The 14,089-nt window shown below is 40.9% G+C and overlaps 1 protein-coding gene across 1 annotated transcript; it reads right to left on the bottom strand.

Moving 5' to 3' along the window:
• Nucleotides 1–2,062: 2,062 nt before the first annotated feature.
• LOC115060146 (ras-related protein Rab-37-like) lies at nt 2,063–13,700 on the bottom strand. Its single transcript, XM_029527987.1, has 9 exons — nt 13,545–13,700; nt 6,828–6,938; nt 4,789–4,830; nt 4,533–4,599; nt 4,367–4,419; nt 4,151–4,216; nt 3,672–3,728; nt 3,275–3,351; nt 2,063–2,168 (listed from the first exon to the last, which is right to left on the bottom strand). Exons 1-9 carry the CDS (start codon nt 13,698–13,700, stop codon nt 2,063–2,065), a joined length of 735 nt encoding a protein of 244 aa, XP_029383847.1.
• Between the last annotated feature and the right edge of the window lie 389 nt (nt 13,701–14,089).

Raw genomic sequence — 14,089 nt, forward strand, 5'->3', positions numbered from 1 at the left:
CATGACGTCATTCATGCTTTAAAGCTGCATTAATCAATACTATGCACAACATCAATGGATAACATGAATATGTTGAAGCTTTTGTAATTGTAAATGTAAGTGTATGGTTTGAGTTTTTTGTTGTTATTATTTCTTGTCCAAGCTGTAATGTTTCTGCCCAACAACAAATGGCAAAGTCAGTGACTACCTACTGAATCTTGGCATGCAGCAGTCAAAGAACCAGAACTAAGGAATTAGTGGACACCCAAATACAGAGAAGATTTAACTTTTGTTACTTTATTTGGTATCACAAAAACGGACTTTAAATAACAGTGTATTTGTGGGTCAACTGGATGTTTAAATGCATACAATATTTTCACACTCTGGCATTTCCAGTCAATGAATGCAGCTTCGATAGGTCTAGTATTTCAAACCAAAATTTTACCCTGAGAATTCCATAAAAATTTGATTTGCTAATTAGATATTCATTTTACACTGTTCATCTGGATGTAAATATAAAAAATGTTTCATATGTTCTGAGGGAACTGCACACATATTTGGTACATGCAATCCAGCAAACATGCAACAGAGCTTTAAACTGTTCATAATTAGGCCATTGAAGCAAAATTTGCATTTCGAGGATGATAAAACAGCCAACATGTCAAAAAAAAAAAAAAAAAAAAAAAACTATTACCACTCACTAACAATTACATAGGTGTTTCTCAAATAAAGGACAAGATTGGAAATCCAAACACAGATAATCGTCAAGTATTGTGTTTTCTTATGCAGCAGTCTGGATCGAAAGACACATTTAATCCAAACATTTTAACTTTTTTTCTTTTTTTTTTTGCCATCACTGATATTGATAAGTCCAGGTGCATGTTCACCAATAGAGTTGACTTTCTCAGACTCTCTCAGAGCACATCAGGTCCAGAAAGAACCAAACTAACTCTGTCACAGGCAAGGGCTTTGTCCATGTGCTTGGCTTTGAATTACATCCATGACACAGTGTGTGGCCTTTGTCTGGATGTTTTGGTAGATTGCATGTTACACAAGATTGCAGTAATGCTGTTTTGACGTTTTTCATTTTGTTTTGTTTTTCAAAGGGGCCCTCTGGATTATTCTGATACCAACTAGGATAAAACCAAACAAATGTTGTGTCGAGAACCAAAAATATGAAAACAAATAGAGTACAGGCCAAAAGTTTGGACACACCCTCTCATTCAAATGAATAGGAATGTGTGTCCAACATTTTGGCCTGTACTGTATATAAATAAATAAAAGCTTGGACCAAAGTTTGACATTTTGGGATTTTCTATTTGTTGAGAGTAAGATGAGAAGATTAATTGAGAATATCTTTTATAATGTAAAGAATTACAGGCAGTAGGAACTATCAAACAACACTTCCAAAGGTAATGCATCACCAAGTGGCTCATAAAAGACTTGGCCTTAATACCTGAGGCCAGCCATCTATAGATTCATGGTCAACAGATTTGATTTGACAATGATTCCCTAGTTTTTGCTTGAGTGCTATCATGAAGCGAACATTTCCTATTTTTGGTGAAATGTGGATACACCTGGGATTCATGTTCCCCCTGAGTGAATGGGACTAACTGGTGATTCAAAGGTTACGAGGCCAATTTCTTGGGCATCCATCTATTTGCTTGTAGTTGTACCTCAGTGATTTAGACCGGCCATCATCCTGTGAGGGAGGGGCTAACAGCAGCAACAGATGGCTGGAAGCTACAAACAGCATTGTGAAAATGGAATTTGCAGTTAAGCTAGTCTCATTTCCTGAGACCTCATCTTACTCTTATTAAAAAAGGAAGTAGCATACTTTACTATCATATGGCTTCAATATAATAGGAGTTGGGGATCCTGCTCTCAGATCTAAACTCACTCAAAGAGTTTGCAGCTTGCTTTACCTCCTCTGACTCTTCTTATTTACGTTTGGCGTTGAGTCTTAAATGAATGGCAGCGTCATATTTTGGGAGCAGCGGTGAGTTAAGGGGATGTCCTCCAACTCTGTTCCATTGACAGTCTGTTCACCCTGGACGGAGTAGGAGGACTGTGAAGAGGAGTTTTAGAAGTAGCTGCAGCAGCCTGATTTCTCCTTCCGTGCTTCAATGTATTCATGGATCTGGAACTTGGGTTGACTTGGGTGCTGAACGGCTCGGTGCTTCAACTCCCTAAGGAAAAGATCCAGACACTTTAGAAAACACCATAGAGGTCACTTTGTGTCACCGCAGGGAAAATGACAGCTCACTGATTCTTGATGTAAGAAAAAATATGTGGTTTGGCAATTTTACTCAACCATCTGTAAAGTGAGCTGTTTTTCCATGCTATACTAAACTGCTGACCTTAAACATATGAGAATTCATTAAGCTAATAATAATTAGCTGTTGATTTGATACAGGCTACACCCACATTAATGTGTCTGTTTGGAAGGTGGGGTCACCCTGAACAGGTCAACAGTCCATCACGGGACCAACACACAGAGACAGACAGAGACAAACAACCACTCACACTCACACTCAGACCTACAGACAACCAGAGCTAACCAGAACATGCATGTCTTTAAACGGTGAGACGAAACTGGAGTACCTGGAGGATACCCACACAGGCACGGGGAGAACATGCAAACTCTGCAACAGAAAGGTCCCAGGCTGAGAGCCGAGCTATGATACCCACTATGCTGCCCACTTCTATACTAATAGACCTGAAAGCCATTAATACAGGAACAATCACACAACACTGAGTACTGCATGTGCAAACCAGTGTAAACAGGAAACAGATGGTCCACTCCGACAACAAGGCCAACACTTCAGCACTATTAGTTGAGACCCAAGACAGAGCAACCGTGGATAGAAATATATAAAGGTGGACGAAAATTCTGGGGCTGTAATGTGAAGCGAATGCTGAAGAGCATTAAACCTACATTCAATCCGATGACGGTCAGCGGGCGACTCCACTGCTTATGAGAAGAAGTCAGATTGTATTGAAGTCCACAGGAAAATGGCCCTAATTCACGGTTGAGTTATTATCTCAGCAAATGTTTTCGTACGTTTATGCTCCCAGTCTCTGATGTCAAGTTTTTAATACACCGTGATTATTTTTAAATGTCTTATTTACTACAGAGCGATGTGGAGGGTAACTGAAAAAATAGCAAAAAAATAAAATAAAATAAAATAAATAAAAATAAAAATGCATTTCAAAATGAGAACATGAAAGTATGGATGTAGCCACAGATACAGAAGTTGTTGCAAAGTGTTAATGTTAAAACATAGTTCCATACTTGGCCACAGCAGTGAAGGCCAGCTCTACATTGACTCCAGTCTTGGCACTGGTCTCCATGAAGGGGACTGAATACTCCTGAGAACAGAACAAGCAGCGAACAATATTGAACACGCCCTCATTAGACATAAAAACACTTTATATGCTATGTGGGTGTGTCCTTTGTATAAGCAAATTTGGCATCAAGTGCCATCAGTACTTTAGACATTTTGCATTTAGATTCAAACCCACTTAAGACAAACAATCTAGCTGTGTTGTATTTAGGAACATTCAAATGAATTGGTGGCCAGATGCAAATATTACATAATACTGAGTTGCAATAAACGTTTTGCACATTGTGCCATGACAAATGAAAACCACATCAGCTGTGGTTTTCAGGTAGTGAACCAAAGACTCACCCTGGCCAGCCTCTCTCCTTCATCTCTCCTGATTGCTCTTTCACTGCTCATGTCAGCCTGACAGAGAGAAGCACGGCATTAAGACAATGCTGGAAATTACAACATCTAACAATGGTTCTTTATTTAAGATATTAAAAAGTGTTTCGTTCACAAAACTCATTTTGCGGCTGTACAAAACAAAATCTGCACTGCAGAATGAAGACTCTTCTAGCATAATTAGGTAAAAACAACCACGCCTTCAAAATAAAAGTAAAATAACTTTTGAAGCTTTTGAAGCTGGATTTTTGACCATGACCTTTTCATGAAACCATTTGACCTGCTGAGCAGGGATGGATGCTTTCCTCTGCATTATTTGAAGCTAATTCACAGGCATGTATCATTTCGGAAGTCTTGCGTTCAGGTTTCAGCAAACATTACTTCCTCCTCTGTCTTCCCAGCTTCCCTTCACTTGTTGAGCTTCTCCAGCTTTCCCCTCTCACCTTGTTGCCCAGCAACATGATGACTACATCGCTCTGTGCATACTCATGGATCTCTGTTAACCAGGCCTAGAACAACAAGGACACACAGACACTTAAATACACAGTCAAAGAAAACAGAGAGGAAGCCAGATGGGAAATTAATAGATGATTTATTGTTCAATTCCCGGTAACATTATTACTTTCCGCCAAGGGCCTGTAGCTGTATCCCAGACTCACCCTTATGTTGTCAAAGGATGATTTGCTGGTGATGTCATACAGGAGCAGCAAGGCTTTGGAAACAACAACAATGATGAATCAACCAGCCTGTCAAAGCTCAAAGCAACCTGTCATTTTCACATACAAAAGTGACATCTATGACTCTTTGATGGAAATGTTTGCTCACCATGTGCGTCTCTGTAATATGCATGCGTCACACTTCTGAACCTCTCCTGTCCTGCTGTATCCCAAATCTGAAGCAGAAACAGGGAAAAGGGCTATACTTGGTGCTGTGGCCTGGTTTCACATGACTAACTATAATTTTCAGTTACAACACCGGTGCCCAGAATGAAACCAGCCTGCGCTCTAAAAATAGGCCATTACACTGAAAGCATGCCATTTTTTTTTCTCCACTGAAAATATATATATATTGTTTGACTGACCTGTAGCTTGACCTTTGTGTTGTCAACAGTCACCACTTTATTCTGAGATAAAGAGAAAAATACTTTAAATGATGTTGGAATGGCCCGATAGATTCAAAATTGAGGACATGTTCATTCAAAAGGTTGAAAAAAAAAAGGTTGAAGGTTCTTCAGTCAGTAAACAGTAAATAAATACATCTGACTGTTATGTTTGGAGTTCAACTTCAAATTTGTAGTTTTCATAAGGAGAACACAATGTTTGGAACCAAAGGATACTGAGTAAAAAATGGAGACAGCTAATGTATTTTATTGGCTCCATTTGATGCGACCTTAGTCCATTAACAGCTGTACCAAAGAGACGTGGCTTTTAGATGAGCTTATCAACACAGACTTGAAGGTTTTCTCTGCCCTCACGAGGTACTGTGTTGGCGGTACAAGCAGTTCATTAAATTTATATTGTAATTAGCTGACAAAGTGACATCTTTACAAGTAAACATAACTGTGCAGTCAATTACATTAATCGTATAATTTACTGCCCTCCTGTGGCCACAGCAGGCCGTTGTCTCTGGAGGCGACGCTCAATGCTGGCTATTGTGTCAAAAGTTTTGGCCATTGTTGTTTGTGCCCATGACTTATCAACAAGGCCGGAGCTTGTTGGGCATAAGAGGGAAGTAGGGTTTCTTTGAATCTTGAGCCCTAGGTTTTTCTTTGTTTTGTTGTTTTTAATCTGCATTTGTCCTCATAGCACCACAGGGTGCGCCAACTTTGTACGAGAGTGATGCACTTTTAGTCTTGCAACTAAATACTGTATCATTTCAGTGACCATCACCAGCCTTCCCTGGAAGCTAGTTTGTGGATCTTTATTGAGTGAGATTATACGTAGGGCAGGGAGGGCAGTGCTACACCTCAGTGAATATAAGGGGGGAATAAAGGACAGACAAAATCCAGAAGGATGGACGGGGGAAGGGAAGCAGGTGGTGCTGGTAGGAGCTAGTGGAGTGAAGGATCCTGTGCTTTATTAGTTTAGAGGGTTTCTGTGTAGATCTCTCGAGAGATGGGAGTCCATATAGGTGAAGGTGTTCCAGTAGAGTAGCCGAGTCAAAGATGGGGTACAGAGTGATTGATTGAAAGAACAGGTCAGCACACCAACAAACTGCCCTTAACTCTGCTTCTGCTGTTCAAAAATCTGACTCCTCGACTGCTTCCAAAAAATGCGATCACCTCATCTGTTTCACCGTCTTCACGCTGTCTTTGCACATTGTCTTAGAGAATGGATTTAAAAAAAAAAAAAAACCAAAACAAAACTTTTAATCACTTAGTCAGGCTCCGTCTGATTTGGCACCCTCTCATATTTCATAACAGCTCAGTTGTTATAACCAAACGTGTTGCCTGAGATTTGGTTAAACACATGTGATTTGCTACTAGAGCTCTAAGACTTTGGGCTGGCCTGCTTGAGGAGATCAGGCAAAACAGGCTGAGTCACTGCCCCAGTTCAAGATCAGGTACAAATGAACGCGTATAAAGCCTCTTTAAAGTCTTCACTGAAATGTTTGTAGTCTCTTGCCTGACTCATTGACTTTGGCTTTGTCTCTTTTAAAGATGTAATTATTATTACCATTATTAAGAAATTATAAAGATTTTGTTCTAGCTCTACTCTATATGTAAAGTGCCTTGAAGTAACTCTGTTGTGATTTGGCGCTATGTAAATGAATTTGATTTGATTTGATTTTATTCAAATGTGCAGATGCTTGTCAAACCTGTAATGCACATTAGAGAGTGACAACCATTATTTACGATGTCAAAGGGGGTAAATTCTTGTGCAAGTGTTCTGGAGCAGCTTTTTTAAAGCTATTTCTGCTCCACTGGGGTTGAGGCAGAAATATCACAGTTATTTTAAAGACTGTGCCAATTAATCCCAAAGTAACAGCATGTTCAAATACTCCAAAAGATAAATGGGGAAATTGTAGTTTCCAACTGACGCTTGAATATATGACCTGTCCTGCTTAACTGTAACTGGAGAATGTTGTGTACACACACACAACAAAGAGACACACACACACCGTGAATCCGATGCCGACTGTGGCAGAGAAAGAGCCAGGGATGAACTTTCCCTGATCAAACTGCACCAACAAAGATGTCTTCCCCACGCCGCTGTCTCCAACCAGGATCGTCTGCAGCAGAACACACACACACACACACACACACACACACACACACCAGTTAATGCTGAAAACCCAGAATGGGGAAAAACGTTACTCAGTGTTGCTGTTTTGGAGTTTTCTAAAACTGTCGATCTTCTGAAAGCCTGGTGTGGGGACGTAGTGGTTAACACAGTTGTTTCACAGCTGGAAGGTTTTGGATTTGGGGCCTTTCTGTGTGGAGGCTTTTTCCTAAAACATGCATGTGAGGTTAATGAGTGACTCTAAATTTCCTGCAGGCGTTTATGGTATGGTTTATGTCTCTGTATGTTGGCCCTGCAATAGACTGACCGGACCTGCCCAGGCTGAATCCCACCCCGCAGATAATAATATGGCAGGGTACCATTATTACAAAGTGACTCACAAATTGAAGGAGACAACCTTCAAGACAACAAAATCAAACAGTGAATACAAGCCTGGCTTTCGTGTGCAGTGACAGAAAAGTCACAGGGATAGCGATTGCAAGACTCTGCCCCTCTAATATATCTTTAGTTTTCTTCTGTTTTCTGTGTTGGGACAAACATTTCTATCTAGTGCTTCAGGCAGAATGTAAATATAACTGGTGTCCTGTGTTGAGACCATCCACAGGTAATTAGTGTCTATCAAAAGCCTGCTTATAAGGTATTTGCCAACATCTGTCCATGTGTGTCCGTCTGTGTGGTTGTTTGTCGTTTGTTGTTGTTGTTGTTTTTTTTTTTTTTTTTTTTTTAAGGGATTCTTTACCCCAAGTCCAAGTCTAAGATCACCACTGACAGGACACTACTGTTACCTTCTCTGTTACTGTCCATATATACTGTGTATTGGTGGTTTGCTAATTGTGGCACTGACATTTGATTTACACTTGAAATCTATGAAACAATGTCATCAACATGTGAATGTATTTAACATACAGCCTGGAGAACTGCAGTAACAGCATGAGTAAAAGGGAAATAAAACACCTGATTGAATACTCTCTACCTTCCCTTTCTGTCATCTCTGTAGTATCAGCTTTTTAATAAAGATGGACCCAGTTCTGAGCATGGGACATGAGTTCTGAGAAAGATGACCACAACTGGCCCTGATTCCGGTGTCACCGATCTGAAATAGTACACGAGTGAAGGCAAACATTAGCTAAACCAGGCAGTGGTTTAACTGCACAACAGTTTTGTCTTAATGCTTTATGGATGAGACAGGCTGAAAGAGGTTAGAGGGCGAAACAGGAAAAGGATTTGAGCTGTGGAATTAGAGCTGCTTTTCTCGACAGTTTCACTTTGATCTCAGGGATTTCACAGACTCTCAGAGGAGTCACCTCTCAGCAGTGGAGGAAATAAACTGCAGCTACTGCGTCAGCAACCCTCCTCTTTTCATATCAGCTCCACTCAGGTGTGACTTCAATTACACAGTCTGCCTTTGAAATACACAGTTGAGAGAGATGTCAGGAGAGGCAATAAGAAATGAAAAGGATAATATTTGTATGGTGATGATGTTCTGTGCTTATGCAGATGGGCTGGAGGGTAAGGGAGGTTCGGTTCTCGTGATTGCCTGCAAATGTCAGATTGTGTTGAATTCTATGGGAAAAGGACCCTACTTCTCACATGAGTAAACATTTGCGATATGATATGAGTCTATGGTCTATAGTTTAATGTCTTCAGTAAAAAAACAAACAAACAAATAAATCACTAACCACGTTAGGATGAATGCTGAAAGTAAACAACAGAAAATCACTAGAAATGCTAGAGCTGGCAGGAACAAAGTAACAACAACAAAAATAATCACTAGTCCAAAACGAGGAGCGCAAATGGATACTGAAACCCTGGAGGTCATACGATACAATCCGAGGAGCTGACAACAAGAAGCTCTGGCAGACTAATACTGAGGTGATTAGGCTGAGCACACCTGCACTGCATCCAGCCCCGAAACAGAAATGAAAAGATGAAAACACAACGCAGGAAACAGAATGTAACAGAACTCCAAAATAAAAGCATGAACCACCACCATGGCAGTTTGACTGCTTTGTGTTTTTATATTTATGTTTTAAAATTTTGTTTTAGTTGTGTTGTCTCGGGGTCACTATTTATAATCAAATTTATAATACAGAGCAGGAGACCACTCCTGCTACGCACATAAAATATACTAGCATTCAGTCCTAACTTCCACACAGTGCGACAATTTATAAAGGTAACAAATTGCTTTTGTGTTCTGCACACCCGCTAAGCTGTGCAGCCATGTTTTTCATCATTTGAGAAATATAGCAGCAATTGACTCTATTTCGGCACAGATTTCTTCCACAGAACTGGAACAGTTGGTGCAGTTTGAAAACCAAGGCCAGTGGACTGCAATTCACGTATACACAACATATAGTGTATGCACACGCTCATAAACTCATTGATTAGCGTTTAGAGGTAAATCGGTGCTCAGTATCTCCAATACGTAGACCTCAACACATGGTGCTGAACCACTGACCCATAGATTAGTGGATGAACTGGTCAACTTACTGAGACACAGCCGCTCCAACCACCTTTACTGTCAAACACCAAAACTATAGAAAAAACTGTCAGAGGAGATTAGACTCACAGAAGCTGGCTTCCATTGATATTCAGCCCAGATTAGGAACTTTTATTTTGTAAACATGACGGCTACTAATGATGTTGGGACTTCTGTACCTATCTTTAATTGAAGTCTGGTCCTGACTTCCCTGCCTCCTGTGTTTCCCACCTCCCATAATGTGTTCTTACCTGTGTCCCTTCTTCTTTGTCCCTAATGTGAACCATTTGCATACTTGTTGGACAAATTTTTGTGTTTTTTTGACTTGGCTGTTTGCCCACTGTCCCTGTACCTCTGCCTGCTCTGTTTGATTTCTTATGTGCTGATCTTTTGCTGCCAGTAAGGACCTTTTTTAATCTATCACCTGTCTCCACAAATACATTTGAGCCTATTGTTTGTGGCTTCCAGGAGCATGATAGATACTGGATTGCTCATGCGACATATGATTATAAAGGGGAAAAAGCGTTCCCATTTTACTTTTGCAAAGCATTGCTTTCCAAAGTTTGAGACTTTAACAAACAAAGCTGCTTTAAAAAGCAAGATTAATTTTAGATTGAATAAAGGATCTTATTGTGTGATGTCTATTTTCATTTTACTTTCCTTTTACTCGTGAAAATATAAAGTCTTGTCTTGTCATATTTATAATGCAGTTGGCTCAGGATGATCATGAAAATGCCAACTTTCACAGATCAACCCATTTTATTCATTGCTAACACTTGTGTGCTAGTGACTTGTGTGCACATTACAAACCAGCAGTAATTTTATTATTTCATCTGATCCCTCTGTAACATGATGGAATCTGTTTCCTCTTTACAGAGAGTGTGTAACATAATGCCTGCATGTGCGTGTGTGTGTGTGAGGACAGGAGCAGTGGAGTGAAACAACTGTGCCTGTAAAATTTCATTTACACATGCACATGTAGCAATGGGCCGAACATATCAGTGGCATAAGGGGGCGGCTATGATGCTGTTTCCGTGGTAACAGAGGCCAGGTGGGAAGAGAGCCTGTCTAGTTAAACCCCCTCAGGATGCTGGAGGCAATTAAATGCTGCAGATGTTTTGAAATCGTACACGGATCATGCAGAGGGATTGTACGGTGTATGTTGTCCACACAGTTTATGCCATCCACCTCCTGTCCTCATAGTCAGTTCAGGCTGAGCTCATCACATCCTGATGTCCAGCTTCTCTTCTTCCCACCAGCAGGACCACCACCACCTCCAGTCCCTGCGCTCTGTTCTGGGTTTCATCACCAAAGACTCACAACCTGTCACTTAACACAGCTACAAATGCTTATTTGTTAACATGAAGGAAGTTTTTTTTTATATTTCTATTTACATTCATTTACATTCACGTCAAAACGACTAAGGCTTCAGAGTGCTACGTAGGTAGGCACAGACTGAATGACTGTAGTGGCTAAAAAAACAGAATGAATGTGGTCAGAACAATCAGTTATTTGTAACACAATGTCATGCACTTCTGCAGTGATGGTGCGTTTTTGTAGCCTAAAAACCACCACTGCTTTTTTGAGCGTGACAGAAATAAACAAAAGATTCTGACCCCGACAGCTTCAGCTCAACAGGATCACCTGCACTGCTTCATGATGTTCTACACCTCAATGCAATCAGCAGCGCCATCACTAAACTTCACCGTGAGATCTTTTACAGTTTGTATAAACACAATGAGACTGTCAAGATGGACTGAGTGGGTAGATCAGTTTCATGTTCAACACGTCGATGCTGAACGTCCATGACAGCCTCCACACATTGTCACTTCCTCACATGCGTCTGTGCATTGCATGTGTGTGCGAATTGATGCTCAGCCAACGGTTTAACATTCATTCCCACAGTGTGCCAGTGTGGTACAGGCAGCTGTTTCGACAGATGTGTCCGACGGATGACAGAAAGACAGAAACGTAGTGAACCCAGATCAAAACAGCAGCTGACATGGAGGTGATAAGCTGACAACGCACCTTTAAATATCTTTAAAACAAACTGATCTCAAACAGGGGAGTGCATTTCAAAGGGAGTGAATGCTTAGTTTGGTCTTTTACTCACTTTTTGAAGAAACATTTTAACAATTTAAAAATTTTGTTTTGCTAAAATAACCAAAATAAAGACAGAAAAAAATGACAAGATAAACATTCTACTGACTTCAATGGATTTGTTGAGTGGAGCTTAATGAGCTGCAATCATTTCAGGTCCATGTTCAACCACCAGAGTAATTAGCGAGCACTTAGAGCAAGAGCTAAAAACAACCTGACCCCCTCGCCCCGGGTAAGAAAGAGACAGAGTACCTAAAAAATGGACAACTGCACTTCACCTGACAAGAACTGCTGTTCCTGCTTTTTTTTAAAAAGCAGCTTGCCTTGTTATAATTTGCCCTTTTGCAAAGCACCTGCTCCCTTCACAACACATGGACACACTCAAAGACACACAAAGCATCTGAGGCTGTTAGAGGAAGTCAGTGAGTCAAGTGGATTAGTGCATTAAGTTCATGTCTCATCAGACCAAGTACGCTTTGGGAAAACTGAGTTCTTAGCAAACTCAGACTAATGACATAAGGTCTCTCAGCAACATGAGCGATATCAGCCGAAGGCACTGAATCATTCCGTTAAACACATTATTGTGTGTTTTTCTATATTTCAAGACAATTATCAGCATTTTCTGATATACATCATCAAGAAATAGCAATGTCAATTCTTACATAAGCTTTGGAAATTACATTGAATTAAAAAAGCATCCGTGTGCTGCACTTTGGTGACTTTGGTGACTATTTTCCATCATAAATATACATAAAATATAGTTACATTTGAAATTCAGCACGGACACACTAAATACCAGTTACAAACAAAAGGACAAGCCTGACTGGGCTCTGTCACTCTGAACAGTACAATGTAATGTCACATTTCTCTGAAACCCACAGGGAAAGAATCTATTCCGTCTCTTCCTACTGTAGGTCAAAGGTCAGCACTGGAGAGAAGAGAATGGATCACTAAACTCAGAATACACATGAATTATAAATGCCACTTTAACTCTCTGTGACTAAAATCAGAGCCATTAGCTCATGCTAGCCAATCTCTGTTTGATGCCAATGTGCTAACTAACAGCAGCCTTTAAGTACCCATGACATGCATGGTGTTTTTGGACACCTGAGACATGTGAGCATCATTTAAAAAATGAAAATGATATATGAAATTTATAATGAATATATTCACTGAGCTAGTAAATCAAGTGAAAAATACACACATTTTTCCCATAGATTTCAACATCAGACTTCACACCCTGATGGCCATTAGCTAGAAGGCAGACTGAGCTGACTCAGTGTTCAATTTCTCTCCTATAAGAACATGTTAGACTATTGGAGCTAAGGCGTCACATGAGAAAATTCTGGGATAATATTACTTCGGACCAAGAAGAACTGACAAGGTGACATGCCTTGATGTCATGTATCAGATTTTTCCCATCTGCAGCTGTGCTCCCCTGAAGCCGGAGCCACATTTGATTTTGCCTGAAGGATCAGTCCATCCTCCTTCTCACCTGTCACATGTTGGTCCTCACCTCTGAGCTTCTTTTGTTGTCAGTGGTGGTGAAATTGTTGTTGTTTTTCTTTTTAATGCATTATTATGTTAAATACTAGGAAGGGGGGAATCACAGGAGAAAGACTAGATCTTACTGCAACATTTGCCAGTTCAGCTCCACACAGCTCTCTGATGCACACTCTGTCTTCTTCATACAGGCTCATGGCTCATTCAGAAGTGGTTTTCTGCTTACACATGAATGAGCACCGAACTGACACATGTCTCTGGAGGACTTCAGTGTTTTGCCCACATTCCCCAGCAAGACACGGGCAGCTCCGCTCTGAGGGAAAACATGTGTTGTAGCCAAATCTGACAACAACAAGGCTGAAAACTGAGCAAGCAAAACCGCATCCAAGTGAGGATCAGCACCATGGAGAGCGCAGCGCCGGTCCGGCACGGGGGCAGATCCGGACTGGACTATGATGCGGGTCAAAGCGGGTCAGAGGTCAGTTTTGAAAAGTTAATAAATTAATCTCCTACCTTGTGCATTAATTCCTCGTCATATGTCGGGGCTGGCGGAGTCTTTGCCTGGCTGTCCGTGGTCTCTCTGGAACCGAAGCCGCTGTCGGGCTGGATCTCCGGGTAAGCCGTGGTGTAGTACGCCGAGATCGGCTCCATAGACTCCATCCGTTCCATGCTGTCCTCGTCTCACTGCGCTCTCAATACTGAGCATCCTGGTGAGGACAATGAAGAACCCCCCTCCCCTCTCTCTCTCTCTCTCTCTCTCTCTCTCTCTCCTCTCTCGGCTCCTCCTTGGCACTGAATCACTATCTTCTGCCTACGCCACTTACCATTTAAAAAACAAGTCGTGATCGTTCAGCCATCACGTCACGCTCACAGCTGAGGAAGTGGGGGAGGTGAGGAAGATGATGACGTGTGGTATCATTCATAATGTTTATTGAAATGGATGAATTGAAGTGTTAAAACCAGGTCCACTTGCAGGAATACCTCGCACTTCACAAGTGAACTTTTTATTTTTGGCTCAGTAAGCAAGGCATTCAAAAATACTGACATTACGATAGTAT

This window comes from Echeneis naucrates, chromosome 19 (assembly GCF_900963305.1).
Source record: "Echeneis naucrates chromosome 19, fEcheNa1.1, whole genome shotgun sequence".
Taxonomy (NCBI): Eukaryota; Metazoa; Chordata; class Actinopteri; order Carangiformes; family Echeneidae; genus Echeneis; species Echeneis naucrates.